Genomic DNA, 25,058 nt, shown 5'->3' with positions numbered 1-25,058 from the left:
CAAATATTACACAGCTAAAGATGGCAGTTTTACTTAGTGGACTTTTTTAGCTTCAAAATGTACTTTTGAAAACATGCATGGCAGGACCCTGCTTTTTTTTCCCCCCACATTGTAAGGTGCAATCTCTTGGCTAATCTGGGGCTAAACACAACTCAAATAATAGAAAAAACCATATATGCACAAAGACCTATTTTTCTAGGACAGGATCAGCTCCCAGCCATCCTACCTGGTGACTGTGTGTGCATCATGGACGGGGAGGGTGTCACCGTGTTGTGGTAGGAGGTGGGTGGTGAGGTGAGAGGATATGCTCCCGAGGCTCCTGCCTGTTTTGCAAAAGGCTGAAATTGTCAACACAGAACAATTAAAATTTTTGATCATTCTGTACCAAAACAAAAGTCAAGTATATGCAGGAGAATACTAATGAGGCTTTGGTCTTACAGGTTCATCCACACAGTTGTTTGATTTTCCATACTATCTTGTTCAGTGCTCACTGTTTTTTTCAGTTTCTTCTAAAGACATAATACCTCTGTACCTCTCTCCTTTTATCTGCCACCCTGTAACAGCAAAGCCTCCTGACTCTCCCTCCCATCTTTTATCTTAAACAGTTGTTTTCCCTCCCTCAGTCCTTTGCTTCTAGGCAGCAATTCTCATGTGACCTTCCAAAGCTGCTGTTCATATGCTATGGGCTGTTTACACTGGAATGAGAAATGCAAAATAAATTAATACATTTTGCCCGAAGGGGAATTCTACAGCAGAGTGGGTTTACAGTCTCCCTTTCCATTTTGTTACTGCTAATCCCTTTAGAACATGAAGTTCTTAGAAATCTACTATTGTGGAAGACAATAAACATTTATTTTGCCTGAAGGGTACCTGTTGTTGTGGTTGCTGTGGTGGCTGCTGGGGTTGGAGCTGTGATATCAAAGAATCCATCATGTCTCCTCCGATAGGAGAAGGTGGGTTATCATCTTCATTTACAGATCGTCTCCGTGCATCCTGGTTGCTGTCAACAAACATGTTCAGGAATGTCTGTGGAAAAAGCAGTTTTGTTAGCAGTTTGCCCATTTAAATTTTACTATACAAATGAAGGCAGTATTTGCTAAGTTTTAAAACTACCTTTATCAGCTACAGCACATAGGAGACAGGCAAGTCGCTGGAACTACTAGTGGGCATTCACGAATTACAGTGTAATTAGTGTGCAAAATATATCCATTAATAAACAGACACCTGGCTCTACAACAAGAAATATTTCCAGTAAATTGAAATACCAACATTTTTATTCTCTCCTTAAAGATAAGGAAAAGTCTACACTTGGAAATACCTGTTCCAGAACAAATCCTGAGTATCCAGAATCTACAGGGCTGCTGTATCACACCTACAACTGCTCTGTTTGGTAAAGAACATCTAAGTCACCTGCTCCACAGCATTCTCTTGCACCCAGAGGAACCTACCAACTTTCTTGAATTAATTCCTCCTCTACCTTCCCATTTCCATTCTCTTCTACCACTTTACACTGGTATCTACAATCTCCTTCTTTCCATTAGCTTTTTATTTGGCATTTTTTAAAGAGGCAGATGTTCAGGATCAGTTAAATGCAATACGAGAAAATCAATATTCAGTTGCAACTGTCAGAAAAAAAAAAAATTAGTAAATTAACCTGTTTCTCAAAGGGTGCCATTTTACAGTGTTTCAGTATAACTAGCACTGGTACAGGTATTCTGTCAGTGTGCAGAGATTCCTTTTTAAGGAAGAGTGAAACAGCACTGCATTTAGAAGGAAAGCCACAGGCTCCTGCCACATGCTGATGGATACTGTTTTAAAAGAGAAGTTTCTGTCTAGAATTATCTGGCATGGAGAATTGTCCCACCTGCAACTTATGAGCACTGTATTGTCACACAGAACAGTCTGTGAGGAGCAGCTGCTGCTAATCCTGGAGCACACATCTAGCCTAGACACAATGCTTCATCACGTTTCAACAAAAGGATGCCTGAATACACAGATAAGAAAAAAAAAGCCTAGCACCTGATGTTATTTTTTTAAAGGAAATGTTTTAATCCAAACTAATTAACAGATCTACCAATAAATCAAAAACTTCCTTCTACGCTCAGAATTTTGGAAGGACCACAGGTCTCCACAAAGAAAACCTCCACCAAGCTCCTTACCTCAGATTCACACTTCCAGGTGAGAAGCTCATTTACTTACAACTGCCAGAAAACAGGGGGGTGCTCACCTTTAACCCAGGGGCGGGGTAAAAGCCCTCCACGATTTTGCTGTTGTCGAAGAGGCTGTAGGCGCCGTCGCGAATGGCCACCACGCCGCGGCTGCGGCAGTAGATGTCGATGCAGTACATGTTCCTGAAGGCCAGCCTGATGTGCGTGGGGGACTGGGGCAGGATGGAGAAGCACTGGTAGGCAGTGTTGGTGCGTTGGGTCAGTCCCAGCATGGGCACGGTCGGGAGTTTGTTGATGGCGTTTAGTGGAGCCTGAGTGTCAAACAAAACCTGGGAGAGAGCGGAGATTGAGAGGTCAGGTAGCTTATCCAAAAGGAAAGGTCAGGGAAAATGGGGCATAGCAGGGAAAATTTGATGCTTTCTGGCAATGAGATTCATAAACAATCATAACACTCTCAAAGAGATTCAGTTTAATCAGAATTCAGCACCCTAATGTCTTGCAATTTTCTTGACAGAAGTGTTTTACAACATTACCTGTAACAACTGCACCACGTTTGGCGTCTTATTAAACATCTCCTGGAGCTGGTGCAGAATTGTGTTGTGACAGTTACTGCAACCTGAGTTTGGGCCAACTGTTCCCAGTGAAATATGGAACTTCTGGAGGATGGAGTTCCACTGAATGCTGATCTGCAATGTCACAAACATAAAATGGTCTCGGAAGCCAGAACAAGTAGGCTGCAATAACGTACTTATTCTACTCTTATATTACAGACTGTAATAACCTGTAATATAAAAGGTTATAATAAGAGATTATAACAAGAAAATTGGTCAGATTTAATTTTTCCCCCCATTTTCTATCAAACCTCAACATATTCATAATTCACCTTCCTCAAAAGCTGCTGAGGCTGTGAAGAAAAAAAAAAAAAAATGCACTCTCAGGTTTAACACCCATTTAGCTGCCTGGATTGTTGGCAACCACAGAACTGGGCACTTGTATCAGCAACTCAAGCAAAAAGCAAAATATTCTCTTCTGCCAAAGTGAGAGAGAGAAAATTAAACTTGAGAGATTTGTGGTGTGGAAAACTGACTGCTGGATTTTCTTAAGTTACATTACACAAAAGTAAGTACTGGATAATACGTAAGGAACTTAAATGCAAAGTCCATACTGCTGCTCTGGCTACTTACATACATATACATATGTATGTATGTATACCTATATATATGCTTACACACACTTCCCATGAAAATGCACATAAAAATACTCTTAAAAAATCAGCTTAGAAAATGAACACACAAAGGTCCTAGGAAGCAAATTTCAAGTGTATCAAGGCACTTCACATCAGTTGCACACAAAACTATGTTCTTAATCTGAAATAAATGTGCACTTACTTCCTCCTCTACCTTGCACTTAATGCAAAGATGTGAGCAAGTACTCAGTCACTTAAGTAATTAACAAGCTGTAAATTCAAATACTACAGAGCAAGCTAGAGTTCTGAACAAGAGAACAGCTACAAAATAATCAATGAACACCTCATTGAAAGCATGGCACTACATTTAAAACATTAGTCCTCTGTTTTAAGGCAGAGTTGGGCATTCAGCTTACACATATCCATCCATATATCCCAGTACAGCAGTGAGCAGTAACAACACTTACACGAAGTTTTTTAGAAAAAGGCTGCCACACCAGCTTTCATCAGTCAGAAGCACACAATTGTCCCTCCCACAATATCAAGCATCTAACAGAAATTCTCAAAAATACTGAACTTCTGGCAACCCTGCAAATCAGCAATGTGGCACCCTCTGTCTTTTCTACATTCATCTACATTAATTTCACTACAAAGAAAAATTGTGCAGCAAAATTCTGAGAAGTCTAGGCCTACCCATTCATGTTTTCAATCATACATTTGAATTCCATTTAGGAGGTACTCACTGAGCTCCCCTTGGTAGTTCCATAACAAAGGATAAGTTTTCGGTAGTTGTAGATCCGAACTTCTGAGAAAACGTTTAAGTGATTGGGGATGTCTGTAAAGAGAAGAGGGAAGGGAGTTAGAGCGAGCAAATCACAGTCATCTGTAAGCCCACCACTGTGACAAAAAGGAGGTGATTTCTGTACCTGGTAAGGACCGTGCAAACTCCAGGACACACTCATACAGCCGAGCAATACTGTTCCAGTCATTGAGGAACATCTCGACCACCTTGCGACCTCCAACTGGTTCAGACAACTGGTTTTCATACGTCAGGTAAACATGACGGGTTGGTCCTGCAGTGTGAGGAGATGGGAAATACTGATCAACCCAGTGGTTCCTGTGGTTTACAGACTGTGAGTGAACTGTGGCAAGTCACCAGGAAGCACATGGAAATACCAAAAATGCATTAACTCAGGAGTCAAAATTTTGATTAAGGTACACTGCGGTTTACTAGAAATCTTAGGAGCAGACAGCTGTCCAGTAACACCAAGACACTAAAACTACTGGACCAGACAATGTAAACTGTCGCCCTGCTTTCTTAAGATTTTTCTAAGCCTTCTGAAATGGAGTCAAGCCTCGTGTCTCCACACACGGAGAGTCCTCAACAGTAAACTACAAAGAAACAAAATTTACCAGTGCTCCTCAATGAAACTTGCCTTGTTCCCTGGATGAAGTGCTGTTCAGCGGGCAGTTTGCAAACACCAGCTCGGCCACCCATGTGCGATTATTTCTACCTTGTAGTCGGAAAGTGCAATCAAGAAGAGATCGGTCCAGAGCCTTCTGCGTTTCCTCATTTACACCTTTACAGGGAGGAATTCTATACATGACAAAAACAAAATCTCCATTAGACACAGTACAGTTCCACAAGTAACAACACCACCTGCTAATATTTTCTGAAGGACTCCCAAGTCTGGGCATGAAAGAACGAACAAATCAACAGTAGAGGCAGCTGGACTGCCCAGTGAGATAACCTGCTCCTCTACAAGGACTGTAATAAGTGTGTCACAAAAGCACTCTGAGCTAAGACCACTTTTTGCATGGATTCAACACCTGCAAATTACAGACTGTTAAAGGATCTGCTGAATTGTCCTTATCTCCTGGTGAACTAAGAGCTCACCAATATAAAGCTCTCATAAAGAGAAATAAATGAAAAAAGATGAAAATAACTAAGTTCTGTGGCAATCTGAATTAATTTGCCTTGTAGAACAAGCTTGCTCTACATGCAATGAACAACCTGGCAGTTCCCTTAGTACTCACTAATTTATTCGTATCCCAATGTGTGAACTGAGCTCAGGGGACAGACTAAATAAAGCTTAAGTAAAAGCATGCCGAAGTCTTTTTCAAATTCCTTGAGGATCTCGCCAGAAATCTCATGTTCTACCCTTAACTTCGGTTCACAAGTTCTCTGATCATATGCAAAGTTAAAGACGTAGGGCCTGATGCATTTGGACACCACTGCCTTTATGTCACTGTGCATTTCTGCAGCAGAAGAGGAATTACAAAGGTTTTACTCTGGGAAGTGTTTTTGGGGTTTGTCGTTTTCTGCTTTAAACTTTATTTGTTGCAGGTCCAGTATTTATTTGTTGCTGGTTGTGGCTGGATTGCTCAGGGTTAACACAGAGGCAGATACTATTGGCTTGCTATTAAGAATTTCAATATAACTATTTCAGTAGCCCATATGATACAGAAGAAGAGTAAATTTGCAGATGATAACAAACTGAAGGGAGCACTTAACATGCTGGAGGTCAGGGCTGCTCTTCAGAGAGATCACAGATGGCTGCAGGAACAAGTTAACAGGAACCTTTTGAAGTTCCACGAAAACAAATGCAAAGTCCTGCACTTGGGCCTAAATAACCTATTAAATTACTGTATGATTCTCAGATATTTCCTCTACAACCTCTTTACCATGCAATTGTCTTTTCTGGGACTCCTGGCATTTTCCTCTGCAGTTTCACATAATTGTCAAATAACATATGGAGTATGTAGGCCTCTGATCTGATCTAAAATTGCATGTTCATGAATCATCACCACTTCTTCGTTAGCACTGCCTGGATTTAAGGACTGAGGACTGTCAAACTGTTTTCAGAGCCCCTCAGTTTAGGCTAATGAAGTAAAAAATTTGTAGTTGACTCTTAGTTGACCCTTTCTCTAGCACTGCTTCACATGCAAGTACAAGACACACAGTATTAACACCCCTCCAAAAAAATAAAAGAAAAAAAACCCCAAAACAAAAATCCTGTCCCTATCCTGATATTCTTATTGTTACTCTCCAAACAAGCCTTCTTTTTTTCTCAAGTGTACATAAGAAAATCAAACACAGAGAATATCCTCTTACTTTAATAAACGTATTGCATGGCTGAAGCCATCTCCTTCTACTTGTACTCCCTGGTGAGGAATGTCCATATTGGATAACTAGGAGTGAAAAAGAAAAATGTTATTCCAAGGAAAAGTCAAGCAAAAAACTTGTAACATTTTCAAGGACTTTTTTTCCCCCTGAGGGTGACAGATGTTTCACATCCTCAAGCACTGGAAAGCCAAAAAACAGTCTGTGCAAATCTGGTATAAAATTGTTTCCCAACCCTTCTCACAAGTGCATCTTTCATCCTCATTTTCCCTCTTCCCTCAACTTTTCAAGCTCTTTGCAGTGCTTTCTACTAAGAGAAGCAGCTCTAACAAGTTAGACTAGAGCAACACAGCGCAGAAGACTGAGTCACCCGGGCTCAGCTGGCAGGGGAACTCCAGAATGAGCACATGATCACAAATTTGCCAAATAGTCACATCTAGACACCAGAATCAGGAGCAGGGGAGGGGAAGAAGGAAAAAAAAAATTTAATACCTACCTCTATCCGAAGCCCTATAAAGGGCATATTTGTATCACACATGGCTACAATATGAGCTAGCACTTTATTGAAGGCACACATTTCTCCCGACCGTTTTGGTTTCTTGGGTTCTATGGAACATGGATCTCCAGATAACTAGAATTAAAATAAACACCAATGTACTTGCATATTTGGAGTAAACACTTTGAAGAGATGTCAGAGAATAACCTCATTCATCTAAGTGTTAAATGAATCACACCCTGAGCACAAACTCCTGGAAGGATCCACTTCAGGACTGAAACAATTCAGTTAAAGCCTGTCTTTAAAACAGTACTTGTAGATCACTAAGCCACATCAGCCTGGCCCTAAGAAATAACTCTTATCAGCCCCTGCAAGTCCTCCAAAATGTACACATGGCCCAAAGTGTATCACACAGATACCAGCACTCTGCATGTACAATATATACACACTCCTCTGCACAGAGCTCTGCCTTGGCTCCCAGAGCAGCAGAGCAGGCCTGGCATGAACTGAAGGACAACTGTTACTAAACAGTTTCCCAGCATCTCCCTAGAGAAGCAGCCTAAAGAACCACTACAAGTAAGATGTCAGTCATACAAACACTGGAAACATGGCTACTAAAGATGGAATTGATGCTCAGAACCTGTGCTGAGCTTTCATACTCTGTAACCACCCCAGGGGCTTTTGGAACACGTACCTTGCGCTTGACACCACTTTTCATTTGTTTGCCACTTTTTGTGTCCAGTACCAATTCTTCAATGTTTGGTTTGAACTGCTGTAGTAAAAGTGCAGTGGCAGGGCTGTCATCTCCTTCAGCATAGCTCACAGACAGAAAATGGTACTTGTACTCTAGCTCTGTGGGGTTTCCAGGAACATCAAACATTTCTACAACCTGCATTTAAACAAAACAAATCGAGAAGATTCTCAAGCTAACAGTAAGTCTAGTTCAGTTCCTATCCTTTCCTTTTCAAGGACCAGACATTAGTTTTTTTCAATATTTTAATACTGTGGATAGGAAAGGTATCCAAGAAGAGAATAAAGACCAAACCTTTCAAGAAACACAGAGAATGGGAAGGTTGCTGAGTAATAAATCTGTATGTGCCTTCTTCTGTATGAGCCTGAGTGCTTAACAAACCCACAGGAGAAGGGAGGGAGAGGAAAGAACGAAGCATTACATCAATCACTTGGTTGCTAACGTTAAGAGTTAACAGTACAACAACTGCCTGGGACATCCATGACAGGGAGCAAAAGACAGAAGCATTTTTCAGCTACTTACAATGTAGTACTGGGGAAGGCGAGTGAGTTTGATGAACAGTTTGTGTTTGGAAAGGTTTCCCACTGGGTGGCTGGCATAATTAGCTAGTTGAAGAGTTTCACTGCTCACTGTAGGCAGATGTTTTATAGACTGCTTGCAGCGCTGCTGTCCAAGCCAGAACCTTGCATGGAAATAAAGGTATTAGTACCCTGAGACTGGTATCATGATTCTAATACACTGCAGTGTAGAGCATTAATGTCAAATGAAGAGTCAGAGATATTCTAAGCCAACATCTATCACTGCAGCACAAGTTAAATAATGAAAAAACACACAGAAAATTTCATTACTTTATATTTTCTTATCACTATCTTTATATCTTGTCTTCAGCTTAACAGACAGCTGTTAGCTCAAGAAGAAAAGCTCTGAAATTATTTGCTGAATAAATTTTTATATACTACAATATGAAATTACAAACATTTTAAAACGTAAGAAGGAAAATGTAAAAAAACATGCAGATGCAGTCATTTGACAATCTGAAATCTTCAATTACATTTTGCTATAGAAAGGAAAATCTTTGCTCCCATATGCTGTTAAGCAATACAGTAAAAAAAAGTAACTGAGGCTGGATGTCACTCTGAGCTGTGTTATAAACAAATTCATCCACCTGAGTAAGTTTGGAGATGAAGACACCAAATTTATTCTCATGTTTGGAATTAAACTTTGTCCTACTCCAATGGATTTTGCCTAGAGTGGCAAGGCCAGGGAGACTAGCTAGGCTTGAAAGGGGCTCAGAAATGCATGGCTTGGGTATTCAGTCAAACTTCCACTGACAACAGCAGTGGGAATCGTGGGTGCTCAGCACCTCTCCATCACAACACACCACATTGATTGTCACAGATACATGTCAGATACAGCTGTCCTGAACGATATTCTGTGGACTGCTGAGCTTCCTCAGAAACTGCAGCACTACCCAAGCCATTATCTCAAGTACATTATTTATAACAAAGGGAGGTTGATTAGTTTCTCCGGGGTGCCAGTGCTTCATGCATCATCAAGCTTCTTTTAGAAGCAGAATTCCTCAAATAGAGTTTTCACCCTGCAATTAACTCAGAGCACTGGGAATTTCCAAAACGACAGAGCAGGTGGAACTCAGTTCTCATGCAGATGCAAACTGTGTTTGTATTATTTGCTACAACCTCTTATGGGAGTCAAATGTATCTTGTGCTTAAATCTCAGGGCTTTATGGAAGGAAGATTAGAGACTTAAACCAGCAAGGGCTGAAGTGCAAGAAGATAAACAGGTATTATTTAAATCATCCTAGGCCACTTCCTGGTTTTTCCTCTGTATTGTGAGAAATTACATCATTCTCGTTGAGAAACAAGCAGAGTTCAGCTGTAGAAACAGAGTGGAATAAAGGACACAGAAGATGAACACGAACAGAAAAGTGAAAAGACTTCAAGCGAAGTGTGCATATAGCAATGCATGAGGCTACCTGTAAGGGGGAAAATTAAAGCAGGACTATGGAATCAATTCCAAATAAAACCAGACTCTCCTTCGCTGCTTAGAAGAGATGACAAATATTCAAGGTTGCTTACAACAGTAAGGAAGTTTAACCCCTACTGTGGTAAAACACCAAGCCACGCAAGTGTCCTCATCCACAATACAAATGTGGTGATTCATTCCATGCAAACAAATTGTACAAGTCACTCACTTGAGCTGCTGAAGCCAAGGAATGATTCGCTTCATATCATCATTAACAGACTTCTCTATGTCATCGAGGGTCAGCTGATCTGCAAGAACATCAGGTGGGAGAATGGTCTTAGCACCAGTCCTTCCAACAAAACTTCAAACTTTCATTGAAAGTGTCTCGTCTAACTAATCTCATAATCATCTAACAGCCCAGGTTTGGGCTTCAAAGGGGACCTTCTGGTCCAGCCTTTTGTGGGAAAGGGAACACAGATGAGATGATCTAACTGCATCCTGAACATCTCCTGGTGATGCAGACTCCACCAAAACTCCCAGGGGCTTGTTTAATTTCTCTGTAAAGAACGGCTTTCTCATATTGAGATGAAACTTCTGGTGCAACTTGTAATTGTTGTCCCTTGTACCAACAGATGATCCATAATGCTTTTAAGACCACAGCAGGATGTTATTAACCAAATAAACTAAAAGAACTTCCTTTCTTTTCTTAAGCAATGTGAAACCTGAAGTTAAGACTCAAACAGAAGTAACTCAAGATGTATAAGGTCACATCACACAATTCTCACTCAGGTCCATGTGAAATGACCCCATCCATTAACAGCACAACCCAGGAATCATGAGTCATAAAGAATAAGAACTGCATTGATCCCCAACAATAATTACTCTTAAAATAATCTTAACTGAACTGTGACACTTAAGCACTAAGATCCTCTTTTCTATTCCTCAAACTCCAATACTTAAATTTTGATCCAAGTGTGGGGTTCATTTGCTCACAAACCTTTGCAGATCTGAGAGAACTGTTCCCACAAAATTACCTCACAGCGCAGGATTCTTGCAAGATATGAAATACCTCCTGGTTTTGTGCCTACTTACCAACACCATACAGCATCAGCTGGAACATCCCAGAGTGGAGATCAACAAACACATGCAGGCACTCTGATCGACCACATGGTTCCAAAATTGGAATTACAAGAGTTGGGAGAGCCGTCTCAATGAATGCTAAACAAAAAATGGTGTTAATAATTTCACTCAAAATTCAAGCTTATATTAAAACTTAGCCAATTATAATCAAAAAACTGTATGTTTTTAGAGAAACAAACTTCACTTGCACATTACTATAGTGTTGACATAGACAGGAATCTGAATATAAGAATTTCTCTGTGAAAACAGTGATAAACCAATGAGAAAAGGCAGACCAAATTTGAAGATTATTAATCCTTGAATATGTTTTAACTCATAGCTTCACAATTATCAATCTAATCCCAGAAGTTTCAACAGCAGTTTAAGGAAAGTCTCATCCAAAACTAGCTCAAAACGGTGAAAGATTTGCTTTCAATTCTGAACACAAACAACTTTTACAGTAGGCAAATTTTAACCCTTCAAGCCAGACTGCAATGTTCTACCAGCTTCCTTTATTACACTGCATTTAGATGTATGGGTATTTTACAATTATCAAGGCAGAATAATTCAAAGCTAAGTTTTGTTAATTTTGAACATGTTTCCCTTGATTTTTTAAAATTTAAGTTAATGAAAACAAGAAGCATCAAGAGAAAAGGAAACCACCCCTAGACATAACTGGAAATGGAACCAGAAAAACTTCATCAGAAAACACATACAATTGTCATTAACATTGTAGCTCTTAAGAATGGCTTTCAGCTCCTGGAGTTTTTGATGAGATCTTGCATGGACACTGTCTATTAGGAGTTTTTCTATTGATAGATGGTCAATCTGTAAAAAAGAAAAATACTTGAGTAAGCTCAAGTATTACTTGAGTAAGCTCACTCATATTTGATGTGTAGAGCTCCTACAGTAGCACACTGGAACAAAGGTACTTAATGAAACAATCACTTCAGAAATAATTTCCTTAGTACTGTGGTGAGCCATATTGACTATTAACTTGAGTATTTGGAGCACTATAAAATACAACAAGCTACCAAGAGATTCTGTCTGTGCAGCAGGCAGTGGGAGGAGTTTTGAGCTAAGATTAGAAGAAGGTGTAAAAGACATTGCACAAATTATGCTGTTGCCACTCCCTGTGCAGACCTACTTGTTCTGGATCAAGGCTGGTCCATTTTCAGCTTAGCTTTTTTTTCTCAGCCCTTGGTAACTAGCTTAAGCTAAAGAAAAAAGACTCCAAATACAAAACACCCCAAAGCAACACTTCATTAGGATATGGTTGCCTCTACACAAACACATATGCAGCTGTAACATTAAATCCAACAAGTTTAACAGGGTAACAATGTAGTGACAGACACAGAGTATGGCCAATCCTACTCAATTAGAAGTATCTAGGGGCTTGCATCTACATTCTGTTGCACTGCCAGTGCTGAAGCTCATGCCGTGACTTATATTCACTGTAACTTACTTGTACAATCTGAATTAAAGCATTTGAAACCACATTCATTCACATTCCAGTCACATTATTCACATATTTTGCATAAGCAAAGTGCCAGATTACAGCAAAACCTTTTTTCTAGGTAACCTCACATTGCTTTGAAAGCTGCTCAAGCTGAATTAAACTCAAAATTTATTCTAGCGTAGGAGATAAATGCAGAAGAGAATTACACCATATTTGGTGCAAGCTTTTGCATACCAGAATGACCTTCCCCTAAAGAGAAGCTTTCCATGACAAGGCCTTAAAAATCATGTCTTTATCCACTGCAGCATTTCACCTCAGCAGCTGCAATGGGTTAAATCTTCCCCACGAAATGATTACATTTTCTATAGCTCCATCCAGTTTTAGTAGGTTAATGCAGAACTACCTGCTCAGATAAACATGTTTGTTTGTGCCACTGTTTCATACAGTATCTTAAACAAACAGAAACCCAGTGTGCCATCTACGTCATTACAGCTGAGATCATTATTCAAACACTACAAAAGCACTGTATTTACCAGCTGATAATTTTTCTAAGCTCAGAGCAAGTCCTCATAAAGGGGGACAGCATCAACTTTGATACATCTCAAATTTACAGTGGTCTTATATCTTAATTTACAGGCTGCAGACTTGATTCAGTGAGCTTAGATTGTGTCAGCTCCAGTGGATCTTTAGTAGATGCTGAAAATAAAGAGAATGTTCTTGGATTTACACATTAATACAGCACTTTCACTAAATCAACTATATATTTAGTAGCCTAAATATACTCATTTAGGCCATTAAATAAGTAAATGTAGTATATATTTACTGTACTAACAGCAGAATTCCTACTCTAGAAGGAGAGTAGAAGGCTACCATGCTTCACTAGGTTTCCCACATCCCTCTGTAGCTGAAACCTTGGTAGTTGTTGACATTGACCATACAGACTTGTCTGTCAGCACGGGTAACATGATGGGCCAAGAGGCTGAAATACAAAGTATGTGCAGGAGGTGGAGGATACCATCAGTAGCAAGTTCTGTGAGACAAGTGAAAGAGCTGAGCTGGGGAGCTTTCCCCTGTGGAAAAACTGTACTGAAAGTGTGAAGACTACACCGTTCACTCCAGTTTACTAACTCGCCTAAACCCAAACACTGAAAGAAATAATGACAAATAGACATCCTGATATATCACAGCCACATTTGCTGAGGGACTTACAGAGGATTTATTATAATACCCAGAATGCAGTTTTTCTTAACTATCTTTAACCAAGATCTAGAATTATCCCCAGTGAAGCATGATCCAAGTAGGAAGTTGACTGCAGTTACTCATCGCAACAATCCCACCTCTAAAATACAGGAATTTGAACATTCAGATAAGCCACATGATATAATCTGATTAGTGCTAATGTAAAACTAAGTTTCACCTAACACTTGTAACAAACAAACCACATGAGCTCTTCAGCACAAGATTTCCAAATCACAATGTAAGATTTACTAAAGTGCATAGCATTGCTAGGTAGCCAACTCCAGTGATAAGGGGAAGCTGATTTTCAGAGGAGCTCCAAGACAGGAAAGGGAAGAACTGTGTCTCCATAAAGAATTTCAAACCAGACCCTAATAATAACTGACATGTTGCTGTTGCTTCCCCCCAGCCTCAGCATTCCATCTCACAAGTGGTATAATGCACTGTGAAGTAGGTGCAATTTTTAAGATTAAGTCAAGGCCGCTAATTTGTAACGACAATTTGAGGTCCTCACACAAACATTACACAACCTACAGTAACTGCTTACTAGAAATCTTAGATACAGCTCCTTAAATAGAATCAAAGTGGAACAAACTGACAGTGTAAAGCACTTGAATTTTCGTTTCGCAAAATTAGATGCCTCCTGCAAAGCAAACCTTTACCTTCATGGCTCTTTCCATCAGTTTGGAATCACAGGCTGGCAGTGGAGGCTCATGAGATATTTGTAAGGGTTTTGAGACATCAGTTTCATCAATTTTTATAGTGACCTTATGGACAGAGGCAGTCCCTGTTTTCCTGCCAAGTACCTGTTGACTTAAAATAAATAGAATAATTAAACCATGCAACTGGAAGAACAGAAAATATGTTTTTCAGTAGCTAAACCTTGAATCCGTGTGCTCCGGTTAAAAACAACATTATGTCAGCTGAACTGAAAAAGGCATTTGTTTTAGATGACATTTTAAAGCAGAACTGTTGGTAAACTGTAACTAAAATAAGAATATTAGATGACTGCAAATTTAACACAGTGTACTGTGAAGTGTACTTGGATTGCTTTTCAAAATTTTGTCTAGTGCAAGTCAAGCAATAAATACAGTAGAAGTCTGACAGAGATCTAATCAATTTTTAGATATCTATGTAAATACAAACTCATTTATAACTGCATCCACTGCTCTTCTGTACATCAATGTGAAAATCACATAACACATGTAAGTACTTAATTACAAGAATTTAGGAGTCTCACATCAAAAGAAAGTACAATTCAGAAAATTATAGCTCAAGCTCGGTAAATACAATCCCTCCTGAATTATTTCATTTATTGTTTGTTAACAGTCCTTTTGAAATGAACTTACTTCCAAACAGAGAGTGAGAGACATTTCCCTGCATGGTACCGCTCCACTTGCACGAGGTCACCCCAGCGCTCTCGGATCAGCATTAGTGTTTGTGAATGCAAGACTTCCAGCTGAAGAGCCAGGCAGAAGGAGTCTAATGCATGGAGCTAAGGAAATATAAGATGTCCAGGAAGTCTTTGTACTACACAAACCTGTTTCTGTATACTGCATCAACCTTTTTGTCATCTAAGTCACATAAGATGCTGTCTGAAAATACACTAATGTACTAATCCAGAGGTAAAGACATATAAACAGCATCAAATATTTCTCAAAGGGGTTTATTTTTGTGGTTTTTTTAAACTCTAACCTAGGACAGGTTGATAGACAAGAGAGTCATAACCCAGTTTTACAGATTTCTGGTTGTCATCATCTTTTACTGAAAAGATGATTACTAACACAGAAATTGCACTCACCCTATAGTTACCACTAACCCATCTCCCATGGTCACTCTAAAAAAACATGACTCTTTTTGCAGACAGGCTTTCACTGAAATCCATTTCATACTGTCAAGCAATCTGCCCTTCCCAAGTGGAAAATCACTGCACATGCTGTATCTCTTCTCATTACTCACACAGATACAACAGAGTTAACACACCCTCATCAACCGCACTTCACTGCTGCTCTTGGTAGCAAGAACTGCCAGCTCCCAGAACTTCCAAGTCAGCTCTGTATTTCATCTCCAAAATTACCTGCTGCTGCTGCACTGACTTACCACCCAACCTGCTCCCTTGAATACCTCACTTTCACCTTTGCTGATTTAGTGTGTAGAATTAAATTTGACATGCACCTGAGAATTACTGCTTCCAAAGCCATCATTTACTTCAAGACCACCATAACTTCATGCCCAGACATTTCTCCCAAGCTTAGCAGGGAATCCATCTTTCCTGACTCCCAGCTACTAAGAGCAAGGCTAAGTTAGACACTTAAATCAGAAGCCCCTTTCAGAAGGATACGCAAGCAGTTGTACATGTCCTGGAGGGGCTTCTCATCAGCAAACAGCCGAGACTGGACCAGCTGATGGATGAAGTTGATCTGCATGCTGTGAACCAAGGCTCGACCATCTTTAGCAAATGAAAAATAAGCCACATTAGCCATCAGGAAAGTAGGCATTTAAAAGAATTCAGTAAATTGATAAATTAGAAAAAAAAAAAAAAGATACAACTGTACTGAGCAATTTCCATACCAGGCATTATAATAAAACAACAAAATTCTTGGTTTACTCTGGAAATGTCAATCATTTTACTACACTGTTACTGTATAGCTTTGTTAAGGTATTAAAAGCCTATAAAGCAAGGTCAAAACAGGACAAGTACATATAACTTCATTCTCTTAAGTGGTGATATGCAGAAAACCCAGCATAAACAATATTTATATAGTCTCAGAGACTAATATCATGTTAAAAACAAAGTGTAAAGGTTTGATTTTTTCTTTACCACCAGTTTCCTTGTCTTCAACCAAAATTTCCAGCTTGAGAAGGCGCCAGGGGATGTCAGGGTCATCACCCATCACTGTCAAGGTGGCCTCAAACTCACCCTCAACTCGGAACTTCACACGGCCATTGGCTAAGGAAGACAAGAACGTTTTATTTCACTCAGCCTCCTAAGATGCCTGAAAAATAACAGTGTGGTAGCCCCTGGCACTTATAATGGATTCCTTCCCTATAATTTCTGCTCTGTTGCTTATGTTTCTGTGCAACAGTGAACATTTTACAGTCTGCAACAGACCCAATGTCAATAAGCAGCATAGAAAGATGTACAAACTGTCCTGAAGCTAACTTGTTAAATCTGTTAACTTGTTAACACTTCTGCTTCTGTAATACCACGTAACACTGAGCTGACTACCAGCCTGACAAACAAAACATCTGGCTGAAATATTCCTATTCTTTGCTACTATCAACAATGAATGCTTTCAGCAATACTCAAATGACATTCAGAACATGGATCTCAGCCCAGGCTGAAATCCAACCCTGAGAACACATCTCACTGCAAAGCATTCCTTTACTATTAGAATATTTTAAATCCATTTTCATGTGAGGAAGATAATCTTTTGCAGAATTTATATATACACAACAAGTAAAATTTATGGACATTATTTATCTAATTGACATGTACATCCTCACACCTGTGAACACTGCTATCTGTTTCATAAATAGGGAGCAAGGACTTTAAAACTATGCAAGCAAGGTCATAAAAAGAATGAGAGGCAGAGCAAACAAGTAAGTACAAGTCTTTACTCTGACATGCAGGTCAACCTTCTAAATCATTTAACAAATTACATTATATACCTTTACAATTAAAGACATTTAGCAATATTCCTGCAAAAAATTTAACCATTTAACTCAGGAAATTTCATTTTCAAGACCATCCCAGACATCCTCTTAAAACAAACCACACTACAAACCAGAAAATAATAGTCATTGGAATGTTTAGCTAACTGAAAACTCTGAAGAGCTCAGACATATTATTCATACATCATTCATATATACTTCTGTTAGACAAAAATACCTCTAATACTGATATTGCAAGAACTCACACAGGGACTAGAGAAAACTAGCACTAAGATTCTTCAGGAACATCTTTGACCCAGGTCTGTGGGGAGTGGTTTACAAATGGCTAAACTTGTCTTGGTTAAAAGCATGGACTAGGTCTGCCCTCATCCTATTTTCTGCAATAACCTAGTCCAGTTTATAGCCATCCTTCCTGTATAAAAGGTTGTCTTAATGTTTGGGCTAAATGAAAACAGTTCTCAGAACATTTTAAGAGATCTGGCACCGTGGTGAACCACTGGACAAAAGGCATGCATAACAAATTGTGTGATTCTGTGCCTGAACGTGAATATCAAAACAGCTTAAAAAAGCAACATTGAGTGACTTGTATAAACTCAAGTTCAAAGAGTTTCTGTAGAAAGACCTAACAGTTCAACTAATTTTAAAATTAAATTAAGAAGAAGTAGCCCAAAAACTGTTTCACAAAACATTTGCTGAAAGAGCAAGACAATGTCTAAAACTTTTTGCCATTACCTGCACAGGTTTTCTTCTTGGAAATAAATAATATTTCAGCAATTTTATCAGTGCTCTCACTTTTGAAACAGGGGAAAAAGCCACTTATTTTGATGTCATACAGGGACAGGATCCCAGTCTTAATTGATGAATCATTCTTAATGGTCTCAATTAAGCTACCATTTAGCTTTGCTTTAGTGTTAAAACAGCAGTTTTATGTCAGCCTGCAATAATGTATCCTTCAAAAAATAATTCCAGTTCTTACCTACTGTAAGATTTGCCAGCTGTGGAGGGAGATCTGTAGTCACGAGTCGATGGCGAAGGATCTGGTTGAGCTGATGAAGTGTGGTTTGCTTTTCACTCTTTGTTATTGGGTCAGGAGGGATTATTTTGTCCTGTTACAATAAACACAAGCAAGTCTATGTATCTCAACAGATTAATAGCAGCAATTGTGAAAACCAACCAGACCAGAAGTCTGAAAATATAAATACTACAGGCCATTGCCCAGTGAAGTTTATACCTTACACTCAGATTTGCTTTCTAGCTGATTACATTTTACCCAAGACTGACCACTGAATAAAATAATTAAATTTGGTGGAACTAAATAAATGGAGGGAATGCTTTACTGGGAAAGCATAACTTGTTCAAACAGGAAATGTTCTGCATGAGAAACTGACACTGCAGAGACTTGGCACTAGGCCTGTACTGAGCTACAGCTCCATCTGCACACAGACAATTAGTTTGATTACTGTGCATTTGATGCCGTGCAGGGGATTCCCACACCCCCAGACAGGGCAGTCACTCACCCTAATGCAGGTGGGCAGCCGAGGGTAGGATCCAGTTGTCAGGACATCAATTGCATATGGGATGGCAAAGCTGGGCAGCCGAGCATGAACCAAAGCATCCCGAGCCAGCGATGCCAGACGGTCAGCAGTGTCCACAAACAGGATGGCTTGCTGATCTAAGAAACTTGATATCATCTGTAGAGGACAAGGAGTTTAAAAAAAAAAAAGCACAAATCAATGGCCCTTTATGTTCAGTTTATCTGTCACTTCCAATTCAAGTAACTTCATTTACAAAACAAAGAAAATGAATATTCTGGCCACTACAAATAATGGCCCTTTATATTCAGTTTATCTGTCACTTCCAATTCAAGTAACCTCATTTACAAAACAAAGAAAGAATGAATATTCTGGCCACAGATTACATTCACATGCAAGGACACAAAATCCACATGCCTTTCCTGATGCTGTGGGGGATCTGTACAGCTCACAGCTCTTTATCTGCTGATTGCTACTGGAATGCAACCATACTTGTTTGTAATCAGTAAGGACTTGTTTTTCTGCAACATTCTGGACTTTATTCTTATTTATCCAAGATCAGGATGAAAGTGATAATAAGAACTAACACACTCAGATCATCATCTTCCCTGTCCTGTTATCTCAACCCAAATCACTCCAGACATTATGTGCAGACAAGCCTTTCATTTTACACCACTGATGAGCTTTTGGGAACACAAACTGTTAGAAAACAAGATTATACAATTTCTAAAGAGGAATATTTTTTAAAATTTCTGTAGTAAGAAGTCAGTGTGCAGCAATATCCCATATCCCTCAGAGCGTGTTTCATGCCCGACTGTCTCTAACTTACCGCACACTTTTCCACCTTCCCAGCATTATTAGCCCACTTGACCAAGGCTAACAAACGAACAAACAGCTGACGAGTGCGACTCGCAAACTGCACTATCTCTATTTTTCTGGAAAAAAAAAATAAATTGCACATTAAGCCAGTGTTCAGATATATAATAAAGCTGTAATTTAACTGTGTGACAATTTAAAAAAAAAGAGCTGCAATAACTTTTAATTGTGTTAATGCAGGCATCAGTAATATGTTGCTTGTTTGATTAAGAGCATAGGGGGAAAACGTCTCTGTTGTGAATATCTAACAACATACAAATCATGACTGTCTGGTTATACAAAAAGCATATTCATAGGAATTAATCATTGACTGTAAGAGAAACAATCCCACAGTGAGCTCAACTAAATTGTCTTTACACCTTTTACAGGATTTCCCCAAGGCTTAAGATTAAGTTTAAAGTAGGCAACATACCCAAGGATTACAGGACCTGACAGTAACAATACACTTATATTCACTACAAATAGATAAATAAATAAATAAAGTATGAAACAAAACATAATTCTAGCATTTTTACAATGTCTTTACACAATATGCTACAATATGGAAGAAGGGTGATGCTGGGGAAGACCACAAAAACCCCATCCTTTAACTTTGCTTTCCATTCGTGCCTTGCAAAGAAATTAAGGTAAGAACTTACTGACTCTCAATAGTCCCCCACCATTTTTGTACAAGACAGTCAAAATTAAGGCGTCTATGTCTGCATGTCTTCAGAGCTATTTTTTGTAAAAGAGAAAGCAATAGGGGCACATGCAGATTTTCATGCTTTATTACAGATCTACATTGCAGATACATCAGATGAGACACAGAGACACCCTGTAGATCTGCAATACCATACACTCTGAAATACCACTTCATCAACAGTTTATAGAGGTTTTCCTCCCCTTCTATGTGTTCAATTTACTAATTTCACCATGGTTTTCTACCTAGTTTGGAAAAAACCCCAAACCTAAGCTGCTTTTCTGATATGGTTTTCTGAAGTAACAGAAGCGTTTCGACAAAAAGAACATTAATTAGTGCATAAGATATTGGCCTCTACCAAACAGAAACTGCATCTCCTTCTGATCCCAATCTGTAAAACACAAACTCATAACACAAAAAGAGCCTGATTCTGCTGAGAGGGCTGGTTGTAATGAAGTTAACTCTTTTGTGCAAGCATTATCTGCTTGTAGCAGATGAACATGTAAGGCCAGAAGCACAACTAATACCATCTGGTCCTGTTTCTTCCATTACATACTGTGAACCTCATCCAAGAACTTGGGCATTAAGCCAGTAATGTCTCTGTGTTCTAGAGCACATGTTTTGGAATGGCATTCAGCCTGATATTAAGATTTCAAGTGGTGGACAAGCTGCTATACGTACACACTGCTCTAACAGTAACCACACTATGAAAACAAGATGTTGAGAATTTTGAAAGATTCAGGAAAACTTTATGAGACCTGAAAGATGACTACAGTGAGGCTTTAGAAAGCCAGCAATCTAATCTCTCAGAGGAACTTCACACAGAAGTTGCTAAAATCCAGTAGTTATGTCAAACATCTATGGTGAAAGCCGCACGATAGCAGGAAAAATTCAAATTGATGTTCTGTGACTGAAAATAAATTTAAAAAACCAGCTACCAAAAAGCTGTATGGTTTAATGATGAAAATGACTGACAGATCTAGACAGAGTATTCTGGTAACTGTTCCATTAATACCACTTAAATGAAGTTAGAGAAGACTTGCTACTTGATTTGACAGAACCCTGCTTCCAGAACCACCTCCATCATCCCTGAATGACAACTGCATTGGGAATCTACTTCTCTAATAAAACATAAAGGCCTTCAAATTTGCTACATTGCCTTTCACTATAGGTACGTGACCTCATGTTGGGCTACGCAAAAAAATAAATATTCAAGGAAGATGAAACTTCAGGAAAGAACAAGAAATAAAAATTAAAATTCTTTCTAACAACCATGTTGCTCAGTGAATTTTTTACCCTTGGTCTTCACTGCTAAATTTGGATCTCAGATTTAAGATCCTTCAGACTAATGTCTGAATCTGGGGAGTAAAGCATTAGCTACAGTAGAATTAAATCAAGTTAAGGACAACTTAAGCAAGCTTAACATAAAAAAGTCCATTGGAGTAGATGGATTGCATCCAAGGATTCTGAGGGAACTGACCCATGCCACTGTAAAGATGCTCCCTATCATTTTCAAAACCTCCAGTGATCAAAGGTCTTGATGACAGCAAAAAGGCAAACATCATGTCCTTCTTCAAGAGGGCAAAGGAGGATCTTGGGACCTATAGGTCACTTGGCCTAAGTTCAGTTATGAAAAATTTTATAGGACAAATCTTTCTATAAGCCATGTCCTGCTAAATACAAGCATGAAGTTAGCCTGGAAACAATCATCAGAAATTTGCCAAGGGCAAACCACCCCTGATCAACAAATTGCCTTCTACAGCATGAACTGCTCTGTGATCAAGGGGACATCAGAAGATGGATTTAAATTTGCAGAAAACATGTGGAACACAAGGATGGGCTGGGGAAGCTGAATTTGCTCCTGCTTATGAAGAAAAGGCTGTAGCAAGATTCTACTGACATTATCTTCAAGTATCTAAAGGGGTATTGTAGAGAAGATGGAACCAGACACTTTTCAGAAGTGCAAAAGGCCAAGGTACAACAGCTACAAACTAAACCAGTGAAAAACTAGTTAGATGTGAGGAAAACAAACACAGTGATGTGGTCAAAGACTGAAGTAGGTCACCAGAAAAAGATAACAATACTGGGCAAAACTCAGTCTCCATTACCAAGAAGAAAGCCCCTGGATTTCCCCCACAACTCAGCACTAATAATTTTCCACCACAGTACTAATGTTTTTTTAATCCAACCGCCTTAATGTAAGAGTTATTTATTCCTACAATTGATAACTAATAAATGACCCTGAGAAAAAAAACACTATATTATACCATGATGCATTATTTCTCATCAGTTTTTCTTATCCCAGCATCTTTTAATTAGGCATTGTAGTACAACATTTATATTTTATGTGTACTTAATTAGAGGACAACACCATCATATCTTCAGCAAAGTATATGTGCCATGTGACCAGACTCTAGCTCCAAGAAACAGAGCTTGAAGCCCAACTAGAGAATCCATCAGAGTCTCAACGCTAGAGAAAATATGGATAATTAAGTCACATTCCTACAGATGAGCTCCTCCAAGAGCTGGAAATCCATTTCACCAAGAGGAGTTCTAAGTCAAAGCTAACAAGGATGTGAACATTTAATTTCAAGACAATTTCAGTTGTAGGACATTTTTTGTACATTGAAGGCTGTCTTATTTTCTTTTCTCTAATCCATTAGGATTTAAGTTGTTGCCCCACACCCTTTGTTGCTGCTCAACAAAGTAGAATCCATCTTTACCTAGAAATGCTAAATATCTAGATGGGAAAAGCCTGCCCATGAGTACAAGGGAGCTCTGGACCCAGGTCAGAAGCAATTTCTTCAGTAAATACAGTGATAATTAAAAACCCAAACTAAACCAAATCAAAACCCACACTGTTTCTCTTAATAAAATACTATGCAGAATGAAAAGGGGTACAAGCAATCATTCCAGGTTATGATTCCATGAAAATGGGATTAATGCCACATGTTATGAGAGTTTTGGAAGCTTTGAGATAACAATTAATGATCACCCTGGTACACAGAATTCTTTATTAAGATTCTTAGAAATATCATAGCTCCTATATCTCTCTAAAGAAATTCAAGTCAATTAACATGTGAAATAAAGGGAACAATATTCTGACAAGTTTCATAACATTTATTAAGAGAAACAGAAAAGTAAATGGATTTTTTTCATCTCAGCAGGATGCTGCTCTGGTCTCTTACATTTGCTCTCTAATAATTTTCACACTTCAAAACCACATAGAAGAGGAGCAGAAAACAGTGCTCATGATAAGAAAGACCAGGTAACATGGAAAAATGCAGAAAAGAGGTTTTTACCTGTTGTCATTGTTGAACTGTTTCTTCTGAACAAAACATTTCCTTATTACACTAACTAGATGTTTAAATTCTCCAGTTCCCTTTCACATCAGCTTTACTGTCAATTCATTGTTTCAAGATTCACGAGGAGAAAAAAATCCTTAACAGTTAATCTACTATAGCAGCAACAAAAAAAAAAAAGCCCAAAAAACTGTAAACCCAAACACCAATATTGTCAGGATGCTGAGAAAAATCTTGAAACTATGTAGGGACAGCAAGACAGACAAAGTTTATTTTCTTGCATAAAATCTAAAACTATGTGAAAAAGATTTTATTTAAGCAACAGTATATTAACAATAACAGCCTAAACAATTTCTATATTTTAACATGTATTACAGATTCTCTTATCATAACTCACCTTTCCATATCAGTCTTTCTTGGTAATCTATATGAAAGAGAGAGGGAAAAAAGAAGATGTATTATATATCATTCTATTGCGTTCCAGACAACTAGAAATTTTATTAGACACCTTCAATTACAGGAACTTCTACACAACTACAAAATATATAAAAAAATAGCACCATGGGTCACCTGCCACTAAAAACCTGCAACTACTCAAATTAACTGAAAAGTTTGATGAAGGCTGATGAGACAGGAAGGACTTCTTGACTGATATTTTGGAAGTTTTTTCAAAGCAAACTAAAACTCTAAAATTCCTTGTCCTTTCCAGAGTTTGAACATTCTTTAACTCACGTCAGGCAAACTTCTGTTTGTATCCTTACCAGACATGGTACTGTACAAGAGCTATACCTATCTTTTCCCATTTGTTCTGTATGTCATTCTTGAAACACACATCTTCCCCACAAGAACTTCTAAGGTTAAACAAAGCAAGAGGGAAACAGGTTTATTCAGAATCCAGATGCTTTCAGGAAAGTTTTTCTTGGCCCAAAAACATCCCTTTGTTTTGCCACTTCAAACGCAACAACATCAGCACAGCAAATCATTACGTAAATGTAAATAACTTATTTCCCAAAAATAATCAAATGGTATGTTAAAAACTACAGAGGTAAGTCAAGGAGTTGCAGCATCTGAAAATATCTGTTTCAGACATTCCAGTTTCACATATTTGATATCAGTACCAGCACCCCAGATGGGGTTTTTTGGCAGTAACTTGGGGGCAAACTTAAGGATTTAAGCAGCCAGTCTGCAGCTGCTCTCAGTTCTCAGTCATTTTCTCTTTATATGACCGATCACTCAGCAGCTTTCGCTGTGCCCCTGGACACAGCCTGATGCACAGACCAACCTGCCTGCACAGGCATCTGCCCGGGTGCGAGGATGGACAAGGGTATTTATGAGAGCAGGACAACGGGGAATGGGTTCAAATGGAAAAAGAGTACGTTTAGGTTAGATATCACGAAAATCACCCTCCACTGGATCTGCTCCAGGAGCTCCGTGTCTCTCCTGAGGAGCCAGCCCAGAGCTGGACACAGCAC

At 38.9% G+C, this 25,058-nt stretch overlaps 1 protein-coding gene across 1 annotated transcript in view; it reads right to left on the bottom strand.

The window, feature by feature from the left end:
- MED14 (mediator complex subunit 14) overlaps positions 1–24,045 on the bottom strand; it is a gene marked incomplete at its 5' end in the record, with an annotated part of 33,317 nt that extends 9,272 nt beyond the window's left edge. Inside the window, 22 exons of the mRNA XM_041487901.1 lie at positions 227–338; positions 871–1,026; positions 2,228–2,497; positions 2,702–2,854; positions 4,098–4,189; positions 4,281–4,427; positions 4,791–4,951; positions 6,470–6,546; positions 6,975–7,109; positions 7,669–7,863; positions 8,248–8,407; positions 9,938–10,016; positions 10,801–10,926; positions 11,544–11,655; positions 14,185–14,335; positions 14,872–15,004; positions 15,864–15,971; positions 16,344–16,472; positions 18,174–18,303; positions 18,715–18,888; positions 19,559–19,664; positions 23,984–24,045. Of these exons, the coding sequence (XP_041343835.1) occupies positions 227–338; positions 871–1,026; positions 2,228–2,497; positions 2,702–2,854; positions 4,098–4,189; positions 4,281–4,427; positions 4,791–4,951; positions 6,470–6,546; positions 6,975–7,109; positions 7,669–7,863; positions 8,248–8,407; positions 9,938–10,016; positions 10,801–10,926; positions 11,544–11,655; positions 14,185–14,335; positions 14,872–15,004; positions 15,864–15,971; positions 16,344–16,472; positions 18,174–18,303; positions 18,715–18,888; positions 19,559–19,664; positions 23,984–24,045 (2,968 nt within the window). The remainder of the gene's footprint in view (positions 1–226; positions 339–870; positions 1,027–2,227; positions 2,498–2,701; positions 2,855–4,097; positions 4,190–4,280; positions 4,428–4,790; positions 4,952–6,469; positions 6,547–6,974; positions 7,110–7,668; positions 7,864–8,247; positions 8,408–9,937; positions 10,017–10,800; positions 10,927–11,543; positions 11,656–14,184; positions 14,336–14,871; positions 15,005–15,863; positions 15,972–16,343; positions 16,473–18,173; positions 18,304–18,714; positions 18,889–19,558; positions 19,665–23,983) is intronic.
- Between the last annotated feature and the right edge of the window lie 1,013 nt (positions 24,046–25,058).

The sequence above is a fragment of the Pyrgilauda ruficollis genome, unplaced genomic scaffold (genome assembly GCF_017590135.1).
Source record: "Pyrgilauda ruficollis isolate IOZ18807 unplaced genomic scaffold, ASM1759013v1 scaffold85, whole genome shotgun sequence".
Classification (NCBI taxonomy): domain Eukaryota; kingdom Metazoa; phylum Chordata; class Aves; order Passeriformes; family Passeridae; genus Pyrgilauda; species Pyrgilauda ruficollis.
The sequence above is the reverse complement of the archived record's forward strand: the minus strand, read 5'-3'. Positions and strand labels throughout refer to the sequence as shown.